At 39.7% G+C, this 27,538-nt stretch overlaps 1 protein-coding gene across 2 annotated transcripts in view; it reads right to left on the bottom strand.

The window, feature by feature from the left end:
• The window catches only part of TAPBPL (TAP binding protein like), a 43,178-nt gene that overhangs the window by 9,283 nt on the left and 6,357 nt on the right, over positions 1-27,538 (bottom strand). Inside the window, exons 1-4 of one of the 2 annotated variants that reach the window (XM_073684897.1) lie at positions 5,519-5,906; positions 2,673-2,900; positions 1,927-2,145; positions 378-686 (exon numbers count right to left, since the gene is read on the bottom strand). In XM_073684897.1, coding sequence (XP_073540998.1) covers positions 378-686; positions 1,927-2,145; positions 2,673-2,900; positions 5,519-5,567 — 805 coding nt within the window. In that variant the 5' untranslated portion in view covers positions 5,568-5,906. Of the gene's footprint in view, positions 1-377; positions 687-1,926; positions 2,146-2,672; positions 2,901-5,518; positions 5,907-27,538 lie in introns of those variants that run through there. The other variant, XM_073684898.1, reaches the window with a different exon arrangement.

Below are 27,538 nucleotides of genomic sequence, written 5' to 3'. Positions count from 1 at the left end.
AACACATCCATGAGAAGTAAGGAAATGGCGCCATGTTAGGCGTCGCTTGTTCTTTATAGCTGGGCTTATCCTGTTCACACACCATAGGTACAGTATGTGGCTTCAGCATTGCACATGTTGAACATCAGAGAAGAAGCGATGACCAAATAATGATGGGTTATTATTCCAAAAAGATGGGAACAAGGTACTGAAGCAGAAGAACATCACCTGAAAGTGGGTAAGGGGTGGTATGAGCCAGTGTATGAAATGAGACCCCTATGAATCTGACCAAGGGTACAAGATGTTCTAAACAAGCATGGCTACTAGATGGTCAATTAAACATTCTCTTGGCACAAATGCCCCCCAAAGGTCTCATGGATCAAAGAATGCCGAATTACCTCTGATCTGCATTTGGAGAATCTGCTGGACTCTGTGCTTTCCTGAAGTCACGGCACAAATATAGGTGCCCTCATCATGGACATTGAGTTGTCTTATGGTCAGCAACGAGGCAGCCTTCTTCTGTACTTGTGCCCCCTGTTGTATGGTGATCCGGGAGTCCTCAAGGTTTAGTCTATGCCCAGTTCCATCCTTCTGTAGATGCCACTCCATGCTTGCTTCCATCTCACCCCAAACCTCACAATTTAACTTCACTTCTTCAGAGAGGGAGCCTCTTTGTGATGGTGGGGAGGAAGAGACAAGAAGGTCCGCTAAAGAGAAAAGCAACTAGGTGAGAGAGGTGTGAAGAATGAAGACTCAAAAGTGAGGGACACGGGTCTATCAGGCTGTAGGACCATAGAGACTTGGTTATTTGAGTACAACGCCATTCACTGCCACTACGTTGGCTACTTTCAGTTGCATGATACTTCTACCAAGGAAAGGTTTATGAATGAGAAGATACCACAATGTTTGGGTCAACCGGGCAGATCCAATCATGTGCTCAAAAACCTTTATGAATGTCATGTCTGACCGATAGCTATCGGGGAAGAAACTGTTAGACTGAATCTTCTCTGGGATCTCACTCTTAACTCACCATCAGCAAGTAATTGCTAAAAATATGACTAGACATGGTACAAAAATACTCAGCCAAAGTGAATCAAAAAGTAATCAAAAAATGTTTTCCCCAAAATGGCCAATTAAACTTGGTATTCCTTGATTAAAACTATGGGGATTGGTGAAGTTTTATAATCCATAATGTTCTATGGTCTTAAGGCCTTAATGTGAGTAGTATCGGTAACACTATTGTCAGGTACCCAGTTGTTTTTTTGTTTTTTTTAAAAAATGTGTCCCAAAATCAACTGTAAGGGTGCTGCAGTTACTGTAAGGGAGCTGCAAAATGTCACAAATTATATATATTCAGGGGTGTAGGGAGTACAGAGGTGGCAGCTAGGCTGATTTCATGCATATTTGTTTTGTGGTCCGAGTACGGACCACTATGCACAGATCAGCCACCGGTGTCTTGACCCCAACTCAACAGCCTTATATATGAGCTGTTGAGTTTGGTTAATATACCTGGACCCTAGTGCCTTAGAAATCTCAAAGGCCCTGTGAAACAAAAGAAAAAAATCGGTATTGTAAATTGGGTCTTCTAAAAAAAAATTGCAATGGGGTCAAGAACTTCTGAAGACCCTCCTCTATGGACCAAAATAGGGGTTCACAGTCCTTTATTTAACTTGACATGTGGCCTACATGTGCTAAAAAAAAAAGAGATAAAAATATAGCCAGTCTCCTCTCCCTCTCTTTCGGAGTGGTCGGCATGTAACGGATGTGGACAATCAAGGGACACAGTGATTGTCTGCAGCAGTCAAGTTCCTTCCAAGCCAGAAGAGAAGGAGAGGACACAGCCAGCAGGATGGAGGAGCGGCGGGGATTGGGCCTTATAATGGCGTTCTATGCCAAGTGCTACCATGTGTTAGTAAGGTGATCATTGAGGGTGATATCACGTCTCACCTGTCATTGGCACCACAATCTTGTCGTTGGCCAGCTCGAATGGACTCGCAATGGGTATTGTTGCTTCTGCAATGACGGCAATGCTGATCTCCGGTAGTCTGATGTGAGCGGCAAAGAACTGCGAATAGAGCGGCGAGATCTCGCATTCAACTTCCCCTCCCTCACATTCTACGTGCAGCAAGCGCTGCGCAAATGAGAGCGCGGCGAGATCCAGATTGACTGCAGGGAGGAAAGAGATGACACGTTAGAGGTGTGACGTGGTGTGGAGAAGCTGGGAGACAACCAATATAGCCAACACTAAAGCTGCTAGTTATCCACATTTGTGGAGGTGTTTATGTCCCCAACACTCCCTGGATGCCCCAGACCCACCCCAGCATGCCAACATTTGGGTGAGGTGTACAAAATCCTTCCCCCTTTTGCGCCAGTGAATGCAGGAACCACTTCATTATTTACCAGGCGCAGCGCCGGGCATATCACTGTGACTGTGCCTGGTGCTGCAGCTCACAAACAGTTCAATCCCATTGAAGAACTGCAGTACCAGGCACGGCCACAAGGAAATGTACAGCGCTGTTGCTTGGTAAACATAAAGGGGGTGCAGTGATGCTGCCACAGTTATTCTAAAGAGTCAGAGCCCCACTAATATATTTGGACCCATCCCAAGGACAAGCCATAAATTTTACAGTTCCAGAAAACAACCAACTGCATAAGGAGACACTGGAAAATAACCGCAGTCATGTATAAGTCACCTGTGGCCAAGAAGATGGTCATCTCCGGGCTCTCTGGAGGCTGATAATCTGGTGGTGCGTCCGCCGGCTCTTCTCCCATCACCGTCACGTTCTGCAGGACCAGCGTTACCTTTTGCCTTGTAAACCCGAGTCCCCCCATACCAGAATCCAGCAGAGCATAGTCACAGGGGAGCACGATATCTGCAGTATACTGCGTCTGGGGCACAGCTGCACCCCACACTAAAAAACCTAAAAAAAGACATCATATTGAGCAGCGCTGCAAATATTAGCCTGTACTAACCATCTGTCAGGTGGGAGAAATATAGCTGCAGGGACTTGGGAATAAAAAGGGACTTGGGACACCCCAAACAAAAAAACACTTCTTCCCGAATACTGAGCTGTGCAGCTGCACAATTCTCTTTCTCCTGCCCAACACTGATCTATCTGTGCAGGGCAGGAGAAGAAGCTGAACTGGACCTGCAGAGCGCTCCCTCATGATGCAGGTCCTGAAAAAGTACAGAACAAGGCAGCAGGGCAGGGAATGAAAAGGATGATGCGCACGCACGTGTGTGTGTGTGTGTATGCAGCAGTGCTGTTAGTGTGTGTATGTACTGTAGCAGTGCTATGAGTGTGTGTATGTAGCAGTGCTGTGGATGTGTGTGTATGCAGCATTTTAGTGAGTGTGTGTATCAGTTCTTTGCGTGTGCCACAGTACTGTGAGTGTGTGGGTATATGCAGCACTGCTGTAAGTGTGTGTATGTAGCAGTGCTGCTAATGTGTGTGCATGCAGCATTGTTGTGAGTGTGTGTCTGCAGCACTGCTGTGAGTGTGTGTATATGCAACGGTGCTGTGAGTGTGTGTGTGTGCGTGCAGCAGTAGTGTGTGTGTGTATGTGTGCAGCAGTACTGTGAGTGTGTGTGTGTGTATTCAGTATTGCTGTGAGTGTGTGTGGTGTGTGTGTAGCAGTGTTGTATGTGTGTGTAGCAGTGGTGTGTGTGTAGCAGTGCTGTATGTTTATGTGCAGCAGTGGTGTGTGTGTGTTCAGCAGTGATGTGTTTGTTTGCAGCAGAGCTATGTATGTAAGTAGTACAGTATGTGAACAGTGACCATAGCATTTACTTAGTTAAGTGGAAATGCCCTCAGTTCCATTGGGCACCCAAGACATGATCGTGAGAACCCAATGAGTTGTGCCATGGGTACCCCAGATTTCTATACACCTTTCTGGCTGTGTGTGTGCATCTACTGTGCATGCAGACATGTTACATGTATGAGTGTGTTGCAGAGTTGTTGCTTGTGTGCATAATGTAAATGCTGCAGAGTTCTGTGTGTCCCATAGTGAATGTGATTATAGTGTAAATGTAGCAGAGCTGTGTGTGCATCTACTGTGCATGCAGCAGTGTTGTGCATATGAGTGCAGCAAACAGTGTGCTGAATAGTGATGTGTATGTATGTAATGTTCATGCAGCAGAGCTGTGTGTGTGCAGCAGTCTTCTGTGTATGTGTGCAGCAGACATAGTGTGTCTAATAGTGCTGAGCGTGTAGCAGAGCTGTGTGTGCATCTACTGTGCATGCAGCAGTGTTGTGCATATGAGTGCAGCATACAGTGTGCCTAATAGTGCTGTATGTGTATGTATTGTTCATGCAGCAGAGCTGTGTGTGTGCAGCAGTGTTGTGTGTATGTATGCAGCAGACATAGTGTGTCTAATGGTGCTGAGTGTGTGGCAGAGCTGTGTGAGTATCTACTGTGCATGCAGCAGTGTTGTGCATATGAGTGCAGCATATAGTGTGCCTAATAGTGCTGCATGTGTATGTATTGTTCATGCAGCAGAGCTGTGTGTGTGCAGCAGTGTTGTGTGTATGTATGCAGCAGACATAGTGTGTCTAATGGTGCTGAGTGTGTGGCAGAGTTGTGTGAGTATCTACTGTGCATGCAGCAGTGTTGTGCATATGAGTGCAGCATATAGTGTGCCTAATAGTGCTGTATGTGTATGTATTGTTCATGCAGCAGAGCTGTGTGTGTGCAGCAGTGTTGTGTGTATGTATGCAGCAGACATAGTGTGTCTAATAGTGCTGAGTGTGTGGCAGAGCTGTGTGCGCATCTACTGTGCATGCAGCAGTGTTGTGCATATGAGTGCAGCATACAGTGTGCCTAATAGTGCTGTATGTGTATGTATTGTTCATGCAGCAGAGCTGTGTGTGTGCAGCAGTGTTGTGTGTATGTATGCAGCAGACATAGTGTGTCCAATGGTGCTGAGTGTGTGGCAGAGCTGTGTGAGTATCTACTGTGCATGCAGCAGTGTTGTGTGTATCTTGTGTGTATGTGTTGGTTACAGAGTTGTGGATGCAGCAGAGTTGTGTGTATAATGCACATGTTGCATAGAAACACTAACAGAGACTGACTGTAAGCTATCACCTCCCTAACCGTAGAGTACGAAAAAATTCATAGGAAACATGTACGGTGTATATCCCAGCACCCGCCCTGCGCTGCACTAGTCAGTGTTAGGACCAGACATCACGTGGGGGGGCGCCATTCTGAAGTTTACCATGGGACTTTGACTATTCCAGTTATACTCCAGTCACACCCAAATCTGCATTCACAGCTCCGAAGGCAGCCTGCAGTATTTATAGGTCACTAACTTCCTGCAATGGAAAGTACCTTTAACGACAGACTTCTCACTTTGAAAATGGCTGATAACAGGGAGCAATAGACTGAATTCTACCGCTCGTCAAATGAAGATAAAAGAGTATAGCATTAGTGTTCCTTTAAGGAATCAACCATGTGTAATCTTGCGTTAAACATTGACGCCATCTTTTTTCCGCTGACACACCCACCCCTTTAACCGTCCGTTTCCCACGATATTTCTTACTGTTTAGAGTCAGGATCAATTCCAGATGCAAATATCCACTTCTCTTCATATCGGTGATCGTCCCCGCAGTGACAGCACACAATAATATAATATACCGCTATATACGATCACTCACAGCAGCGCTGCACACACACAGCAAGTATTACACACAATCCATCACACACCACATACATGTACACACACACAGAGAGCGCTGCACGGAGGAGCACACATAATACCGCAACACTGCACACAACAAAGCACACAGCACTCAGCGATGGAAAGCGGCAAATTCACAGCGATGGTTTTCACTTTCAGTTTAGCAGAAGTCACATGATGATAAAAAGCAAAAGAGATCACAGCGAGCTCTGCAGACTGCGCAACCTGTACAATGTGGGGTGTAATGTTCTGCTTCTCTTAAAGGGGCCAGATACTATTTTAAAATGATGGCTAAACTAATCGGCCACTTACAGTAGATATACCTCCTATATATAAGAGGCAGTATTATAGTAATTATATTCTTGTATATAGGAGCAGTATTATAGTAGTTATATTCTTGTACATAGAGGGCAGTATTATAGTAGTTATATTCTTGTACATAGGGGGAAGTATTATAGTAGTTATATTCTTGTACATAGGGGGCAGTATTATAGTAGTTATATTCTTGTACATAGGAGCAGTATTATAGTAGTTATATTCTTGTACATAGGAGCAGTATTATAGTAGTTATATTCTTGTACATAGGAGCAGTATTATAGTAGTTATATTCTTGTACATAGGGGGCAGTATTATAGTAATTATATTCTTGTACATAGGAGCAGTATTATAGTAATTATATTCTTGTACATAGGAGCAGTATTATAGTAGTTATATTCTTGTACATAGGGGGCAGTATTATAGTAGTTATATTCTTGTAAATAGGGGCAGTATTATAGTAGTTATATTCTTGTACATAGGAGCAGTATTATAGTAGTTATATTCTTGTACATAGGGGGCAGTATTATAGTAGTTATATTCTTGTACATAGGAGCAGTATTATAGTAGTTATATTCTTGTACATAGGAGCAGTATTATAGTAGTTATATTCTTGTACATAGGGGGCAGTATTATAGTAATTATATTCTTGTACATAGGAGCAGTATTATAGTGGTTATATTCTTCTACATAGGGGCAGTATTATAGTAGTTATATTCTTGTACATAGGGGGCAGTATTATAGTAGTTATATTCTTGTTCATAGGGGGCAGTATTATAGTAGTTATATTCTTGTACATAGGGGGCAGTATTATAGTAGTTATATTCTTGTACATAGGGGCAGTATTACAGTAGTTATATTCTTGTACATAGGGGGCAGTATTATAGTAGTTATATTCTTGTACATAGGGGCAGTATTATAGTAGTTATATTCTTGTACATAGGAGCAGTATTATAGTAGTTATATTCTTGTACATAGGGGGCAGTATTATAGTAGTTATATTCTTGTACATAGGGGCAGTATTATAGTAGTTATATTCTTGTACATAGGGGCAGTATTACAGTAGTTATATTCTTGTCCATAGGGGGCAGTATTATAGTGGTTATATTCTTGTACATAGGAGCAGTATTATAGTAGTTATATTCTTGTACATAGGAGCAGTATTATAGTAGTTATATTCTTGTACATAGGGGCAGTATTATAGTAGTTATATTCTTGTATATAGGAGCAGTATTATAGTAGTTTTATTCTTGTACATAGGAGCAGTGTTATAGTAGTTATATTCTTGTATATAGGAGCAGTATTATAGTAGTTATATTCTTGTACATAGGGACAGTATTATAGTAGTTATATTCTTGTACATAGGAGCAGTATTATAGTAGTTATATTCTTGTACATAGGAGCAGTATTATAGTAGTTATGTTCTTGGACATAGGAGCAGTATTATAGTAGTTATATTCTTTTACATAGGGGCAGTATTATAGTAGTTATATTCTTGTACATAGGGGCAGTATTATAGCAGTTATATTCTTGTATCTAGGAGCAGTATTATAGTAGTTATATTCTTGTATATAGGAGCAGTATTATAGTAGTTATGTTCTTGTACAGAGGGGGCAGTATTATAGTAGTTATATTCTTGTCCATAGGGGGCAGTATTATAGTGGTTATATTCTTGTACATAGGAGCAGTATTATAGTAGTTATATTCTTGTACATAGGAGCAGTATTATAGTAGTTATATTCTTGTACATAGGGGCAGTATTATAGTAGTTATATTCTTGTACATAGGGGGCAGTATTATAGTAGTTATATTCTTGTACATAGGGGGCAGTATTATAGTAGTTATATTCTTGTACATAGGAGCAGTATTATAGTGGTTATATTCTTGTACATAGGAGCAGTATTATAGTAGTTATATTCTTGTACATAGGAGCAGTATTATAGTAGTTATATTCTTGTACATAGGGGGCAGTATTATAGTAATTATATTCTTGTACATAGGAGCAGTATTATAGTGGTTATATTCTTGTACATAGGGGCAGTATTATAGTAGTTATATTCTTGTACATAGGGGCAGTATTATAGTAGTTATATTCTTGTACATAGGAGCAGTATTATAGTAGTTATATTCTTGTACATAGGGGGCAGTATTATAGTAGTTATATTCTTGTACATAGGGGGCAGTATTATAGTAGTTATATTCTTGTACATAGGAGCAGTATTATAGTAGTTATATTCTTGTACATAGGAGCAGTATTATAGTAGTTATATTCTTGTACATAGGAGCAGTATTATAGTAGTTATATTCTTGTACATAGGGGGCAGTATTATAGTAATTATATTCTTGTACATAGGAGCAGTATTATAGTGGTTATATTCTTGTACATAGGGGCAGTATTATAGTAGTTATATGCTTGTACATAGGGGGCAGTATTATAGTAGTTATATTCTTGTTCATAGGGGGCAGTATTATAGTAGTTATATTCTTGTACATAGGGGGCAGTATTATAGTAGTTATATTCTTGTACATAGGGGCAGTATTACAGTAGTTATATTCTTGTACATAGGGGGCAGTATTATAGTAGTTATATTCTTGTACATAGGGGCAGTATTATAGCAGTTATATTCTTGTATCTAGGAGCAGTATTATAGTAGCTATATTCTTGTATATAGGAGCAGTATTATAGTAGTTATGTTCTTGTACAGAGGGGGCAGTATTATAGTAGTTATATTCTTGTATCTAGGAGCAGTATTATAGTAGTTATATTCTTGTATATAGGAGCAGTATTATAGTAGTTATGTTCTTGTACAGGGGGGGCAGTATTATAGTAGTTATATTCTTGTACAGAGGGGGCAGTATTATAGTAGTTATATTCTTGTATATAGGGGTAGTATTATAGTAGTTATATTCTTGTATATAGGAGCAGTATTATAGTAGTTATGTTCTTGTACAGGGGGGCAGTATTATAGTAGTTATATTCTTGTACAGAGGGGGCAGTATTATAGTAGTTATATTCTTGTATCTAGGAGCAGTATTATAGTAGTTATGTTCTTGTACAGGGGGGGGCAGTATTATAGTAGTTATATTCTTGTACAGAGGGGGCAGTATTATAGTAGTTATATTCTTATATATAGGAGCAGTATTATAGTAGTTATATTCTTGTACATAGGGACAGTATTATAGTAGTTATATTCTTGTACATAGGGGCAGTATTATAGTAGTTATATTCTTTACATAGGGGCAGTATTCTAATGGTTATATTCTTGTATATAGGGGCAGTATTATAGTAGTTATATTCTTGTACATGGGGCAGTATTATAGTAGTTATATACTTGTACATAAGGACAGTATTATAGTAGTTATATTCTTGTACATAGGGATCAGTATTATAGTAGTTATAGTCTTGTATATAGGGGCAGTATTATAGTAGTTATATTCTTCTACATAGGGGCAGTATTATAGTAGTTATATTCTTGTACATAGGAGCAGTATTATAGTAGTTATATTCTTGTACATAGGAGCAGTATTATAGTAGTTATATTCTTGTACATAGGGACAGTATTATAGTAGTTATATTCTTGTACATAGGGGCAGTATTATAGTAGTTATATTCTTGTACATAGGGGCAGTATTATAATGGTTATATTCTTGTATATAGGGGCAGTATTATAGTAGTTATATTCTTGTATATAGGGGGCAGTATTATAGTAGTTATATTCTTGTACATAGGGGGCAGTATTATAGCAGTTATATTCTTGTACATAGGGTCAGTATTATAGCAGTAATATTCTTGTACATAGGGAGCAGTATTATAGTAGTTATAGTCTTGTACATAGGAGCAGTATTATAGTAGTTATATTCTTGTACATAGGAGCAGTATTATAGTAGTTATATTCTTGTACATAGGGGCAGTAATATAGTAGTTATATTCTTGTACATAGGAGCAGTATTGTAGTAGTTATATTCTTGTATGTAGGAGCAGTATTATAGTAGTTATATTCTTGTACATAGGAGCAGTATTATAGTAGTCATATTCTTGTACATAGGGGGCAGTATTATAGTAGTTATATTCTTGTACCTAGGGGGCAGTATTATAGCAGTTATATTCTTGTAGATAGGAGCAGTATTATAGTAGTTATATTCTTGTACATAGGGGGCAGTACTAAAGTAGTTATATTCTTGTACATAGGGGCAGTATTATAGTAGTTATATTCTTGCACATAGGGGCTGTATTATAGTAGTTATATTCTTGTACATAGGGAGCAGTATTATTGTAGTTATATTCTTGTACTTAGGAGCAGTATTATAGTAGTTATATTCTTGTACATAGGACCAGTATTATAGTAGTTATATTATTGTACATAGGAGCAGTGTTATAGTAGTTATATTCTTGTTCATAGAAGCAGTATTATAGCAGTTATATTCTTGTACATAGGGGGCAGTATTATAGCAGTTATATTCTGGTACATAGGCGGCAGTATTATAGTAGTTATATTCTTGTACATAGGCGGCAGTATTATAGTAGTTATATTCTTGTACATAGGGGGCAGTATTATAGTAGTTATATTCTTGTACATAGGAGCAATATTATAGTAGTTATATTCTTGTACATAGGGGCAGTATTATAGTAGTTATATTCTTGTAGATAGGAGCAGTATTATAGTAGTTATATTCTTGTACATAGGGGGCTGTATTATAGTAGTTATATTCTTGTACATAGGGGGCAGTATTATAGTAGTTATATTCTTGTACATAGGGGCAGTATTATAGCAGTTATATTCATGTACATAGGAGCAGTATTATAGTAGTCATATTCTTGTACATAGGGGGCAGTATTATAGTAGTTATATTCTTGTACATAGGGGCAGTAATATAGTAGTTATATTCTTGTACATAGGAGCAGTATTGTAGTAGTTATATTCTTGTACGTAGGAGCAGTATTATAGTAGTTATATTCTTGTACATAGGAGCAGTATTATAGTAGTCATATTCTTGTACATAGGGGGCAGTATTATAGTAGTTATATTCTTGTACCTAGGGGGCAGTATTATAGCAGTTATATTCTTGTAGATAGGAGCAGTATTATAGTAGTTATATTCTTGTACATAGGGGGCAGTATTAAAGTAGTTATATTCTTGTACATAGGGGCAGTATTATAATAGTTATATTCTTGCACATAGGGGCTGTATTATAGTAGTTATATTCTTGTACATAGGGAGCAGTATTATTGTAGTTATATTCTTGTACTTAGGAGCAGTATTATAGTAGTTATATTCTTGTACATAGGACCAGTATTATAGTAGTTATATTATTGTACATAGGAGCAGTGTTATAGTAGTTATATTCTTGTTCATAGAAGCAGTATTATAGCAGTTATATTCTTGTACATAGGGGGCAGTATTATAGCAGTTATATTCTGGTACATAGGCGGCAGTATTATAGTAGTTATATTCTTGTACATAGGCGGCAGTGTTATAGTAGTTATATTCTTGTACATAGGGGGCAGTATTATAGTAGTTATATTCTTGTACATAGGAGCAATATTATAGTAGTTATATTCTTGTACATAGGGGCAGTATTATAGTAGTTATATTCTTGTAGATAGGAGCAGTATTATAGTAGTTATATTCTTGTACATAGGGGGCTGTATTATAGTAGTTATATTCTTGTACATAGGGGGCAGTATTATAGTAGTTATATTCTTGTACATAGGGGGCAGTATTATAGCAGTTATATTCTTGTACATAGGAGCAGTATTATAGTAATTATATTCTTGTATATAGGGGGCAATATTATAGTAGTTATATTCTTGTACATAGGGGCAGTATTATAGTAGTTATATTCTTGTACATAGGAGCAGTATTATAGTAATTATATTATTGTATATAGGGGGCAATATTATAGTAGTTATATTCTTGTACATAGGGGCCAGTATTATAGTAGTTATATTCTTGTACATAGGGGCAGAATTATAGTAGCTATATTCTTGTACATAGGGAGCAGTATTATTGTAGTTATATTCTTGTACATAGGAGCAGTATTATAGTAGTTATATTCTTGTACATAGGGGCAGTATTATAGTAGTTATATTCTTGTACATAGGGGCAGTATTATAGTAGTTATATTCTTGTACATAGGGGCAGTATTATAGTAGTTATATTCTTGCACATAGGAGCAGTATTATAGTAGTTATATTCTTGTACATAGGAGCAGTACTATAGTAGTTATATTCTTGTACATAGGGGCAGTATTATAGTAGTTATATTCTTGTACATAGGAGCAGTATTATAGTAGTTATATTCTTGTACATAGGAGCAGTATTATAGTAGTTATATTCTTGTACATAGGGGCAGTATTATAGTAGTTATATTCTTGTACATAGGAGCAGTATTATTGTAGTTATATTCTTGTACATAGGAGCAGTATTATAGTAGTTATATTATTGTACATAGGGAGCAGTATTATAGTAGTTATATTCTTGTACATAGGAAGCAGTATTATAGTAGTTATATTCTTGTACATAGGAGCAGTATTATTGTAGTTATATTCTTGTACATAGGGGCAGTATTATTGTAGTTATATTCTTGTACATAGGGACAGTATTATAGTAGTTATATTCTTGTACATAGGGGGCAGTATTATAGTAGTTATATTCTTGTTCATAGGGGGCAGTATTATAGTAATTATATTCTTGTATATAGGAGCAGTATTATAGTAGTTATATTCTTGTACATAGGAGCAGTATTATAGTAGTTATATTCTTGTACATAGGGGCAGTATTATAGTAGTTATATTCTTGTACATAGGAGCAGTATTATTGTAGTTATATTATTGTACATAGGGAGCAGTATTATAGTAGTTATATTCTTGTACATAGGGAGCAGTATTATAGTAGTTATATTCTTGTACATAGGAGCAGTATTATTGTAGTTATATTATTGTACATAGGGAGCAGTATTATAGTAGTTATATTCTTGTACATAGGGGGCAGTATTATAGTAGTTATATTCTTGTATATAGGAGCAGTATTATAGTAGTTATATTCTTGTACATAGGAGCAGTATTATAGTAGTTATATTCTTGTACATAGGGGCAGTATTATAGTAGTTATATTCTTGTACATAGGAGCAGTATTATTGTAGTTATATTATTGTACATAGGGAGCAGTATTATAGTAGTTATATTCTTTTACATAGGGAGCAGTATTATAGTAGTTATATTATTGTACATAGGGAGCAGTATTATAGTAGTTATATTCTTTTACATAGGAGCAGTATTATAGTAGTTATATTATTGTACATAGGGAGCAGTATTATAGTAGTTATATTCTTTTACATAGGGAGCAGTATTATAGTAGTTATATTCTTGTACATAGGGAGCAGTATTATTGTAGTTATATTCTTGTACATAGGGGCAGTATTATTGTAGTTATATTCTTGTACATAGGGACAGTATTATAGTAGTTATATTCTTGTACATAGGGGGCAGTATTATAGTAGTTATATTCTTGTTCATAGGGGGCAGTATTATAGTAGTTATATTCTTGTATATAGGAGCAGTATTATAGTAGTTATATTCTTGTACATAGGGGCAGTATTATAGTAGTTATATTGTTAGAGGTAGAATTATTACGGCAAGTATACTTTTGCAGGGGGCAATAGTAAAGTAGTAAATTTTATGTATATTGTAGAGAATTCCGCAGATTTTCCGGGTCAGCCTCATTATGACACTGTTCAGTCTCAGCTGCTAGTACTGGAAACACCAGTTGAGTGATATAAGTGGAAAGTGAAAATTATATTGAACAATGTGGGGAATTCCTGTGTGAGATGAACACTAAGCTGCAGGGGGATAAGCCGTAGACTTTTTCTACGGAGGTGATGGCACAGACACACACAGCCGGCTCTGATTGTACAATAGAATGTTTACAACTTTTATAGAAATAGCAAAAGTGTAGAAAAAGATGTGGAACGCACGTCCGAATAGTTAGGCAAAATTCACATATCTGATTGTTACTTCTCATAGGTCAGGGACCCACTGAGAGCTCGCTGCCATGTATATGTCTTATACGATCTTATCACAATGTTAACTAAACATACTTTAGGTTTTAATGTCTCAATCTTTTCAATATCTCTGCTTGTTGTCAGTGAATAGAATCATTCTATTTCCCAAACGTAATATTTCTTACAGCTGATGGTTTGCTACAGTAGCATCGAGTCTAAATACTTCTTTGTGAACTATATACTGTACATCAACAGCACAATTTAGTTGGTTCATGGATGGTTTATGGGATGGCAAAGTATGCGGCTGCTCAGGGAGCCCTGTATACTAGGGGGCGCCACAGAAGAAAACTAAACATGACAAATATTGTTTTAATGTATATTTTGGTAATTGTTTTAGGAATGAAATAGCGGTATTGCATAGGAGCTGTATGGCGATATGCTGTGGGCTTATTGAAGAAGTATTATATGGGCACAATATGGCAGCGTTATGTTGACTTTTTAAAGGTGTATTATTTGTATACTGAGTATTATATGGGCACTCTATGGCAGCATTATATCGACTTTTTAAAGGTGTATTATTTGTATACTGAGTATTATATGGGCACAATATGGCAGCATTATATTAACTTTTTAAAGGTGTATTATTTGTATACTGAGTATTATATGGGCACTCTATGGCAGCATTATATTGACTTTTTAAAAGTGTATTATTTGTATACTGAGTATTATATGGGCACTCTATACAGCATTATATTGACTTTTTAAAGGTGTATTATTTGTATACTGAGTATTATATGGGCACTCTATGGCAGCATTATATCGACTTTTTAAAGGTGTATTATTTTTATACTGAGTATTATATGGGCACTATATGGCAGCATTATATTGACTTTTTAAAGGGGTTACCCGGGACTATCTTTATTTTACAATGTGTCTTAGAACTATCAGGCAGGCAGTTTCTTACTACCTGCCTGTTGTGCCCGCTCCTGGCAATGATTCTGCGGCTTCAACTGACGTCATGTTGACAGAGCGGCGGCTCCTCTTCCACTCTGCTCTGTTGAGGAGGCATGACTGCCGATGTCATGTTGATTGACAGCCGGCTCCCCGCTGCCTAACTGCGGGGAGCCAGGTGTCAATCAGCATGACGTTGGAAGTCACTCCCCACTGAGCCGGCGCCAGGTACAACAGGCAGGTAGTAAAAAAGTCCTGGACAGCATCTTTAAGTCTTTAAGGGAGTATTAGTTGTATCCTGAGTATTATTTTGGGCAGTTTATGGGAGTAATTATAATTTTTAATCATGTAAATATTTCTGGTAGGGGTCTGACGCCTGAGACCACCACCAATCCAGAAAACAGGAGCGTCCAGTCCCCATTGCTCTTTAACTGAAAGTTAAACAGAACTGATCACTTTCCAATATAATATAATAGAAATACATATCTCCAGATGCGGGACCCTCGCACCTAAGACTTGTGTGCAGTATCTATTGTAAATACCCTATAACTCCTCTAGATGGCGACATTTTAGCCACTGAAGCTCAGGACCACCTCACCACTGTCCCTGTTTGTGTTTCACCAGATTGTCCAGTAAATAATTACTCATAAAGGAGAATAAATAAAGCAAATATATCCTAAAATACACATTTCTCTGTGTTTTGTTTGCTCTGGAGGTGAACTAATGTCTTACAAATGATTATGTAAATGTTGGGAGTTATAATTCAAGCAGGTTTAAAATGGTCTTAGCGAAAGTAATTTTTCTCAAAGCAGCCAATCAGAGAGCGCGGTTTATTTCCAGAGTGGATTAGAACACTAAACCTGCTTTCTGATTGGCTGTGGAGGCCTCTTTTTCTTTAGACTGTGACGGTCGGTATTCTTTGTGATGTCACCGTTCCGGGCTCATCTACATACAGCGGACATTCCAGTATTTGGTTATAAGATGACGTCGCAGAACGGTAATGATAGCGTTAACCTATGGTCTTAAATTTAGGCCTGATAGTGTTAAAATATATCTGCATAGGGGTCACAACTGTGCTTTTCTGATACAGAGCTCCCAATCCTCAGCTTTTTTTTCTTACAAAGCCATAGAATTAAATGATAAAATTTTGACTACCTGCAGCCACCACTAGGTGGAGCTCACTACATACGGATTATTCGGCTCCCATGGAACTCACTGCGTTCAGCTCCCCCTAGTGGTGGCTATAGGCAAACTCAGAGGCAAAAATAACTTTTTGTATAGTCATTAGGTCTTTTGGGCTTTCAGATGAATAACTTTTAGCCACATTGCTCACTAACCAGCAGCTTGAATATGTTTTGGGCACAGCTTAGCTGCCCAAAAAGTGGCTGTCAGTGACATCAATGGCCCTCTATGCTCTAGCGGTGCTATTATTTTATAATTATATACCCCTTAATGGTCTAGGACTGGATATGTAGCAATATTAAAATGAATGGCCATGCATTTAGGCCATCAGTGCATCAGATTGGGGTGGGTCTCAGTGAGGACCCCCATCTAATGTCTATATATGTAAATGTTTTGACATGCTAAGACCCCCTGTTTAACAATGTGGAATACATTTCCAACTATCTTCTTCCCATATGGAAACATAATAAGTGCAGTGTCATGCTCCATATCCAATGGCACATCTTCTCCATTGTCTCGATGACAACACTTCTTGGCATGAGCGTTCAAGACTTGTCATAGGGACTTTGTGCGGATTCAAATCACCATCCACATTAATGTTCACTTAGATCAATGGTAATGTAAATGTCGATGTGTCCACGTGTCTTATATACAGCCTTCATCATCTTCTGGTGGACTCAAGCGATCTTGACATGCAGTACGGTAAATGGCACCTACCTAGTCAAGCCTGGTTCTCCCCTGTCTGATGAAGAGTATGAGCAATTTATAAAGGTCATCCAGCCTGATAGCAAAGCCAAGCATCTGTGCGATATCCGCCATGTCGCCGGATGTGAAGACCCTCAAGTTTATGGCTATGACTTGGTCGAGAACCACGGACTAATTCCCAAGGGTGATTATGAATATTGTGCATGGACTGCAAGTTCCTAGAACCGAAATCGAGAACATGTAGCTCACGGTGACTCTGCCCTTAATGTTGCAGGACCGATATGTACAGAATCCAGCCTGTTCCCACGTTTCAACACCTTCTGTGAATTTGCAATGTTCCGCTGCACGGAGAACCAGTTCTACATAAAGGTAAGGGAGACGGACCACCAGTCCAAAGCTAAATAAAAGATGAGGGAGATGGACCACCAGGTCAGGTCTACATAGAGGTAAGGGAGACGAACCACCAGTCCAGGGCTACATAAAGGTAAGGGAGACGGACCACCAGTCCAAGGCTACATAAAAGGTGAGGGAGACGAACCACCAGTCCAAGGCAGCATAAAAGGTAAGGAAGACGAACCACCAGTCCAAGGCTGCATAAAAGGTGAGGGAGACGAACCACCAGGTCAGGTCTACATAGAGGTAAGGGAGACGGACCACCAGTCCAGGGCTACATAAAGGTAAGGGAGACGGACCACCAGTCCAAGGCTACATAAAAGGTGAGGGAGACGAACCACCAGTCCAAGGCAGCATAAAAGGTAAGGAAGACGAACCACCAGTCCAAGGCTGCATAAAAGGTGAGGGAGACGAACCACCAGGTCAGGTCTACATAGAGGTAAGGGAGACAGACCACCAGTCCAGGGCTACATAAAGGTAAGGAAGACGAACCACCAGTCCAAGGCTACATAAAAGGTGAGGGAGACGAACCACCAGGTCAAGTCTACATAGAGGTAAGGGAGACAGACCACCAGTCCAGGGCTACATAAAGGTAAGGGAAATGAGCCACCAGTCCAGGGTTACATAAAGGTAAGGGAGACGAACCACCAGTACAAGGCTACATAAAGGTAATGGCGACTAACCACCAGTCCAGGGCTACATAAAAGGTAAGGGAGACGGACCACCAGTCCAGTTCTACATAAAAGTCGGGGAGACAGACCACCAGTCCAGGTCTACATAATGGAGATGGACAACCAGTCCAAGTTTACATAGAGGAAGGGACATGGACCACCAGTCCAGTTCTCTATAATGGTAGGGGACACAGACCACCAGTTATTTCTGATATTCCATCTTCTGATTACGTTTTCCTTCTCCTGCAGAGAATTCCATGTTCAGATGAACTTCTAGATCAAACTAATTTCCCAGCAGATTTGTTCAGGCCTCCAGGAATCAACAGGGGCATGCCTATTCCAGGTGACTGCACATTAATGGTCGCATGTTAACCACGGTTAGATTATAGGGGGTCTCTAGCAAATGGAAATATTCCTAAAAGGGCAAAGACCAGTTGAAAAATAATAATAGAAATGGCGGTCACCTTCGCTGATTCCAGCAAGTCCTCTCCCGTCACTCAGCGGAAATGGCCTCAAGTGTAACCACAATAATCACTGTCTCCACCTTGGCCAGTAATCGTCAGAACTGGCATTTCCAGCCATTTTCAGTGTGACGACATCACCAGGAAACTTGAATTTTTTCTATTCCATAAGTAAAGGAAAGTTTTGTCTTTCATCACTTTCGTTGGATTCATAAAATCAGGTTAAATGATTATAACAACATGGATTGAAATCGAACATTCACCAGATGATTAATCAGCCATTGTTAGGGTCGTACATAGAAATCATGGGGCCCCATAGCAAGAGTCCATATTGGGTCCTCCCACATGCAAAAAATAGATAAAACGGTGTATGTTGGGTCACGGCACATAAGAGCTTTTGCAGACAGACGCATCTCCCAACTTTTAAACACAGGAAAAGGGACATGTATTGGGGCATGTACACATAAATAGTGCCCCTACCAAAGCCCCTTAGTGTTCTCACCCACTGTGATACCCTTTCATGACAGTATGATGCCCCCACAGCTCCCCACACAGTATGATATCCCCTCACAACCTCCCACGCAGTATGATGGCCCCTCACAACCTCCCACACAGTATGATGGCCCCTCACAACCTCCCACACAGTATGATGCCCCCACAGCTCCCCACACAGTATGATGTCCCTTCACAGCCCCCCACACAGTATGATGGCCCCTCACAACCTCCCACGCAGTATGATGGCCCCTCACAACCTCGCACACAATATAATGACCCCTCACAACCTCCCACACAGTATGATGTCACTCCACAGTATGTTGTTTCCTCACAGCCTCCCACACACACACAGTATGATGCCCCCTCACAGCTCCTCACACAGTATAATGTCCCTTGACAGCACCCCACACAGTATGAGGGCCCCTCACAACCTCCCACACAATGTGATGCTCCGTCACAGCATCCCATACAGTATGATGTCCTCTCTCAACCTCTCAAACAGTATGATGACCCTTCACAGTCGCACATACAGTTTGATAGCTCCTCACAGCCCCCATACAATATTATGGCTCCTCACAGCCCCTTATATAGTATGATGGCTGCACAGTGCACCAGAAAAAAAATATAGTCGTTATATTCTTTTACATTGGAACAATATTATAGTAGTTATATTCTTGTACATAGGGGCAGTATTATAGTAGTTATATTCTTGTACATAAGAGCAGTATTATAGTAGTTATATTCTTGTACATAGGAGCAGTATTATAGTAGTTATATTCTTGTACATAGGGGGCAGTATTATAGTAGTTATATTCTTGTACATAGGAGCAGTATTATAGTAGTTATATTCTTGTACATAGGAGCAGTATTATAGTAGTTATATTCTTGTACATAGGGGGCAGTATTATAGTAGTTATATTCTTGTACATAGGAGCAGTATTATAGTAGTTATATTCTTGTACATAGGAGCAGTATTATAGTAGTTATATTCTTGTACATAGGGGCAGTATTATAGTAGTTATATTATTGGACATAGGGGGCAGTATTATAGTAGTTATATTCTTGTACATAGGAGCAGTATTATAGTAGTTATATTCTTGTACATGGGGGCAGTATTATAGTAGTTATATTCTTGTACATAGGGGGCAGTATTATAGTAGTTATATTCTTGTACATAGGAGCAGTATTATAATAGTTATACTCTTGTACATAGGGGCAGTACTATAGTAGTTATATTCTTGTATATAGGGGCAGTATTATAGTAGTTATATTCTAGTACATAGGGGCAGTATTATAGTAGTTATGTTGTTGTATATAGGGGCAGTATTATAGTAGTCTTATTCTTGTACATAAGGGGCAGTATTATAGTAGTTATGTTGTTGTATATAGGGGCAGTATTATAGTAGTCTTATTCTTGTACATAAGGGGCAGTATTATAGTAGTTATGTTGTTGTATATAGGGGCAGTATTATAGTAGTCTTATTCTTGTACATAAGGGGCAGTATTATAGTAGTTATATTCTAGTATATAGGGGCAGTATTATAGTAGTTATGTTATTTTTGCAGCTCCGACCTTCCACGTTACACAAGAACATCCTGTCTTCGATATAACTGATGGGGTGTCGATGGCGTCCCATCTCCGCTCCCTCACTGACAAGCTGCTGGTGTTTAGCTTCACTGTCTGTAACCAGCAACCCATCCGCAGGAGCCAGCAGCCTCCCCCCGAGACCATAGGAGGCTCACAAGGCCTATCCAAAACAAAGGACCAATTCTTTCCAACAAGGCCAGGCTTGAATAAGATGAAGGAAGATTTGGCCGTCCCTGATGTGGTGGAAGAGGACCAGAAAAAAGGAATAGAAGGAAACACTAAAACAAGGAAATATAAGGCGCCGGTGTCGATTCATATAAAGGGGAAGAATCCTCGGCTCACAGTTGTGTCAGATTTTCTTCATAAGAGGAAAGACACCGAGAACAGCAACACATCCAGCAATGGAGCATAACCATAGGGAGACATGAGGAACCAACAATGTCCCCAAAACGTATAGATACAGATGATAAATACAGAGATTAATAAATATATTGTAAATTAATCAGCTTTGTGGTACTTGACCATAGGACCCGCACCATTCTCCTAGGAATGACATGACTAAAGGACTTGTATATAGAGATGAGCTGATTGATTTGCGGACCTTGGGAGTACTGCCCCAGAACCTCTTTGTAGGCCCTTCGCAATGTCACCGTTCCGTCATGACATCGCGGCTGGTCTCCTATTCATAAAAGGCGCAGTGGATTCCAGCAGGTAGGAGACGGCTCACTGGACTCCCAACCGACAGCCACATACCACCGACGCGGCCACTGGGCAAGGGTTTTGTGAATCAATTTGCTCATCATAAATTATATGGGATTAGAAAAATATGGCTGCTTCCTTCTAGAATCACTCATCTCCATAGGCCCTGTTTGGTATTGCAAAATTCACCTGAATGGTAATACCAGACATAGCCTCTGATCAAGAGGGGCGCTATTCCTCCTAGAAAGTAGTAGACACTTTCCTATTGCGGATCAGTAGGTGCATTCTTCAGATTTGTCAATTTGTCATATATTGCCACATTTTGAGAACAAAATGAGACTCTTTGTGCCAAGCTGCCCCCCTGCAACAAAGATTTAACTCTTTCCCACTGGGGTGATTTTTCATTTTCGCTCTTTTGTTTTTTTACCTCTCCTTTTTCCAAGAGCCATTACATTTTTATTTTTCCATCCACATGGCTGTATGAGGGCTTGTTTTTTTTGTTGTTGTTGTAGTTTTGATTGACGCCATTCGTTTTACCATATCATGTACTTTAAAAAAAATACAAGAAATACTTCCAAGTGAGGGAAGTGGTGGAAAAAAAAACTGTAATTCCCACTATTTGTACTTGGGTTTTGTTTGTATGGCATTTTTTTTGTGGTAAAAATGAACTGACAATATAAATCTGCAGATCAGTCCGATTATAACGACATCAAACTTGTAAAAAATATATAGAATTTTTTTTTTTTTTTTAATGGCTAGACAAATTTCAGAGCATTGTAAAAAAAAATATATATATTTTGCTCTCATCGCCATTTTCTGAGATCATAGTTTTTATTTTTCTGCCGATAGAGCTGTATGAGGGCTTGTTGTATGTGCACCGATTGACATTTTTATTGGTACCTTTGTGGGTAAAAAAAATAATTTTATAGATCCGACTTTTACAGACATGATCACATTAAATATGTTTTTTTCTTATTTTGGCACAGGAAAAAAATATGTGATTTAAACTATATATATAATGTTTAACTTTAAATATATATTCAATTTATATATATTTATATATATATATATATATATATATATATATATATATATACATACACACACACATATATATATATTTTTTTTTTATTATTATTACTATTATTTTTATTATTTTTCAAAATATGTCCTTTCTTTTTTTGTTTGCCTTAGAATATATATATATATATATATATATATTTTTTTTTTTTTCTTCAAAATATGTACTTTTTTTGTTTCCCTCATTGGACCTGAACCTGCGATCTTCTATATACTGCCGTTACAGCGTGATGGAATACTTCATTATTGCATTATATGGTGAAATTGACATTTTCCTATGAAATAGGTTCAAGATGGCAATGACGGGGGTCTTCAGTATGTCTCCGGCTGCCATGGCAACCGATCATATGGTGGGGCAATGACAGCGTCAATGACTGACAGTGGCATCTACATGGTTAAACAGCAGTGAATCAGAGAGGGCTTCGGTTAGTGGCCAGAGCCATATTGTCACACCCCATGTAGGACGTACTATTATTAAGAAAACTGTTAAAAATAATACTGTTTTTGTTGCCCATACCGACCAATCACAGCGCTGCTTTCATTTTTCAGGAGCACTAAAAGAAATGAAAGCTGCGCTGTGATTGGTTGCTATGGGCTATTCGCTGCATTTTTGGTGAATAAAGCTAACTTTATTAAACATGTACTGGAGACAGAGAACACCCAAAAAACTCTGAAAAAAATGACGCGAACATGACATAAAACAGGTGTTTTGATTTGAACACAGCGTTTTTAATGCAAAAAGAGCAGGTTTTGGCTTGCGAAAAAGCTGCAACAAAAATGCTGCTTGTGAACAAAGCCTTATAAATCCCTGATATGACACATGACATGATCCAATAGGTAATACCAAATCCTAACCTGAACGCACCATCCCAGACCCTCAGCCCCGCAGCGCTCCCTGATATAAGGGTGTGCACAGAAATCGGGGTAATTTTGCTCCTCAGTATCTAAGCCAAGTAATAATGATGAGAGCGGCGAGGATGAGTGCAATGTATAAAGGAGCAAAAAGAAGCCTGTGTGATACTGTCTGCTGAGCTGTGTATCTAATCCAATCCTGTGTGATACTGTCTGCTGAGCCGTGTATCTAAGCCTATCCTGTGTGACACTGTCTGCTGAGCCGTGTATCTAATCCTATCCTGTGTGATACTGTCTGCTGAGCTGTGTATCTAATCCCATCCTGTGAGATACTGTCTGCTGAGCTGTATCTAATCCAATCCTGTGTGATACTGTCTGCTGAGCTGTATCTAATCCAATCCTGTGTGATACTGTCTGCTGAGCTGTATCTAATCCAATCCTGTGTGATACTGTCTGCTGAGCTGTATCTAATCCAATGCTGTGTGATACTGTCTGCTGAGCTATATCTAATCCTATCCTGTGTTATACTGTCTGCTGAGCTGTATCTAATCCTATCCTGTGTGATACTGTCTGCTGAGCCGCGTATCTAATCCTTTCCTGTGTGATACTGTCTGCTGAGCTGTGTATCTAATCCTATCCTGTGTGATACTGTCTGCTGAGCTGTATCTAACCCTATTCTGTGTGATACTGTCTGCTGAGCTGTATCTAATCCTATCCTGTGTGATACTGTCTGCTGAGCTGTGTATCTAATCCAATCCTGTGTGATACTGTCTGCTGAGCCGCGTATCTAATTCTATCCTGTGTGATACTGTCTGCTGAGCTGTATCTAATCCTATCCTGTGTGATACTGTCTGCTGAGCTGTATCTAATCCTCTCCTGTGTGATACTGTCTGCTGAGCCATGTATCTAATCCTATCCTGTGTGATACTGTCTGCTGAGCTGTATCTAATCCAATCCTGTGTGATACTGTCTGCTGAGCTGTGTATCTAATCCCATCCTGTGTGATACTGTCTGCTGAGCTGTATCTAATCCAATCCTGTGTGATACTGTCTGCTGAGCTGTATCTAATCCAATCCTGTGTGATACTGTCTGCTGAGCTGTATCTAATCCAATGCTGTGTGATACTGTCTGCTGAGCTATATCTAATCCTATCCTGTGTTATACTGTCTGCTGAGCTGTATCTAATCCTATCCTGTGTGATACTGTCTGCTGAGCTGTATCTAATCCTATCCTGTGTGATACTGTCTGCTGAGCCGCGTATCTAATTCTATCCTGTGTGATACTGTCTGCTGAGCTGTATCTAATCCTATCCTGTGTGATACTGTCTGCTGAGCTGTATCTAATCCTATCCTGTGTGATACTGTCTGCTGAGCTGTATCTAATCCTATCCTGTGTGATACTGTCTGCTGAGCCGCGTATCTAATTCTATCCTGTGTGATACTGTCTGCTGAGCTGTATCTAATCCTATCCTGTGTTATACTGTCTGCTGAGCTGTGTATCTAATCCTATCCTGTGTGATACTGTCTGCGGAGCTGTGTATCTAATCCTATCCTGTGTGATACTGTCTGCTGAGCTGTATCTAATCCTATCCTGTGTGATACTGTCTGCTGAGCCGCGTATCTAATTCTATCATGTGTGATACTGTCTGCTGAGCTGTATCTAATCCTATCCTGTGTGATACTGACTGCTGAGCGGTGTATCTAATCCTATCCTGTGTGATACTGTCTGCTGAGCTGTATCTAATCCTATCCTGTGTGATACTGTCTGCTGAGCTGTATCTAATCCTATCCTGTGTGATACTGTATGCTGAACCGCGTATCTAATCCTATCCTGTGTGATACTGTCTGCTGAGCCGCGTATCTAATCCTATCCTGTGTAATACTGTCTGCTGAGCTGTATCTAATCCTATCCTGTGTGATATTGTCTGCTGAGCTGTATCTAATCCTATCCTGTGTGATACTGTCTGCTGAGCCGCGTATCTAATTCTATCCTGTGTGATACTGTCTGCTGAACTGTATCTAATCCTATCCTGTGTTATACTGTCTGCTGAGCTGTATCTAATCCTATCCTGTGTGATACTGTCTGCTGAGCTGTATCTAATCCTATCCTGTGTGATACTGTCTGCTGAGCCACGTATCTAATCCTATCCTGTGTGATACTGTCTGCTGAGCTGTATCTAATCCTATCCTGTGTTATACTGTCTGCTGAGCTGTATCTAATCCTATCCTGTGTGATACTGTCTGCTGAGCCGTGTATCTAATCCTATCCTGTGTGATACTGTCTGCTGAGCTGTATCTAATCCTATCCTGTATGATACTGTCTGCTGAGCCGCATAACTAATCCTATCCTGTGTGATACTGTCTGCTGAGCTGTGTATCTAATCCTATCCTGTGTGATACTGTCTGCTGAGCTGTGTATCTAATCCTATCCTGTGTGATACTGTCTGCTGAGCTGTATCTAATCCTATCCTGTGTGATACTGTCTGCTGAGCTGTATCTAATCCTATCCTGTGTGATACTGTCTGCTGAGCTGTATCTAATCCTATCCTGTGTGATACTGTCTGCTGAGCCGCGTATCTAATCTTATCCTGTGTGATACTGTCTGCTGAGCTGTATCTAATCCTATCCTGTGTCATACTGTCTGCTGAGCTGTATCTAATCCTATCCTGTGTGATACTGTCTGCTGAGCAGTATCTAATCCTATCCTGTGTGATACCGTCTGCTGAGCTGTATCTAATCCTATCCTGTGTGATACTGTCTGCTGAGCCGCGTATCTAAGCCTATCCTGTGTGATACTGTCTGCTGAGCTGTATCTAATACTATCCTGTGTGATACTGTCTGCTGTGCTGTATCTAATCCTATCATGTGTGATACTGTCTGCTGAGCCGCGTATCTAATCCTATCCTGTTTGATACTGTCTGCTGAGCTGTGTATCTCATCCTATCCAGTGTGATACTGTCTGCTGAGCTGTATCTAATCGTATCCTGTGTGATACTGTCTGCTGAGTCGTGTATCTAATCCTATCCTGTGTGATACTGTCTGCTGAGCCGCATATCTAATCCTATCCTGTGTGATACTGTCTGCTGAGCTGTGTATCTAATCCTATCCTGTGTGATACTGTCTGCTGAGCTGTGTATCTAATCCTATCCTGTGTGATACTGTCTGCTGAGCTGTGTATCTAATCCTCTCCTGTGTGATACTGTCTGCTGAGCTGTGTATCTAATCCTATCCTGTGTGATACTGTCTGCTGAGCTGTGTATCTAATCCTCTCCTGTGTGATACTGTCTGCTGAGCTGTGTATCTAATCCTATCCTGTGTGATACTGTCTGCTGAGCCGCATATCTAATCCTATCCTGTGTGATACTGTCTGCTGAGCCGTGTATCTAATCCTCTCCTGTGTGATACTGTCTGCTGAGCTGTGTATCTAATCCTATCCTGTGTGATATTGTCTGCTGAGCTGTGTATCTAATCCTATCCTGTGTGATACTGTCTGCTGAGCTGTATCTAATCCTATCCTGTGTGATACTGTCTGCTGAGCTGTATCTAATCCTATCCTGTGTGATACTGTCTGCTGAGCTGTATCTAATCCTATCCTGTGTGATACTGTCTACTGAGCCGTGTATCTAATCATATCATGTGTGATACTGTCTGCTGAGCTGTATCTAATCCTATCCTGTGTGATACTGTCTGCTGAGCCACGTATCTAATCCTATCCTGTGTGATACTGTCTGCTGAGCTGTATCTAATCCTATCCTGTGTTATACTGTCTGCTGAGCTGTATCTAATCCTATCCTGTGTGATACTGTCTGCTGAGCCGTGTATCTAATCCTATCCTGTGTGATACTGTCTGCTGAGCTGTATCTAATCCTATCCTGTATGATACTGTCTGCTGAGCCGCATATCTAATCCTATCCTGTGTGATACTGTCTGCTGAGCTGTGTATCTAATCCTATCCTGTGTGATACTGTCTGCTGAGCTGTGTATCTAATCCTATCCTGTGTGATACTGTCTGCTGAGCTGTATCTAATCCTATCCTGTGTGATACTGTCTGCTGAGCTGTATCTAATCCTATCCTGTGTGATACTGTCTGCTGAGCTGTATCTAATCCTATCCTGTGTGATACTGTCTGCTGAGCCGCGTATCTAATCTTATCCTGTGTGATACTGTCTGCTGAGCTGTATCTAATCCTATCCTGTGTCATACTGTCTGCTGAGCTGTATCTAATCCTATCCTGTGTGATACTGTCTGCTGAGCAGTATCTAATCCTATCCTGTGTGATACCGTCTGCTGAGCTGTATCTAATCCTATCCTGTGTGATACTGTCTGCTGAGCCGCGTATCTAAGCCTATCCTGTGTGATACTGTCTGCTGAGCCGTGTATCTAATCCTATCCTGTGTGATACTGTCTGCTGAGCCGCGTATCTAATCCTATCCTGTGTGATACTGTCTGCTGAGCTGTATCTAATACTATCCTGTGTGATACTGTCTGCTGT

Source organism: Phyllobates terribilis, unplaced genomic scaffold (assembly GCF_046119375.1).
Source record: "Phyllobates terribilis strain yellow unplaced genomic scaffold, ASM4611937v1 Scaffold_5__5_contigs__length_657084704, whole genome shotgun sequence".
NCBI lineage: Eukaryota > Metazoa > Chordata > Amphibia > Anura > Dendrobatidae > Phyllobates > Phyllobates terribilis.
This window is presented reverse-complemented; position numbering and strand designations above follow the sequence as displayed.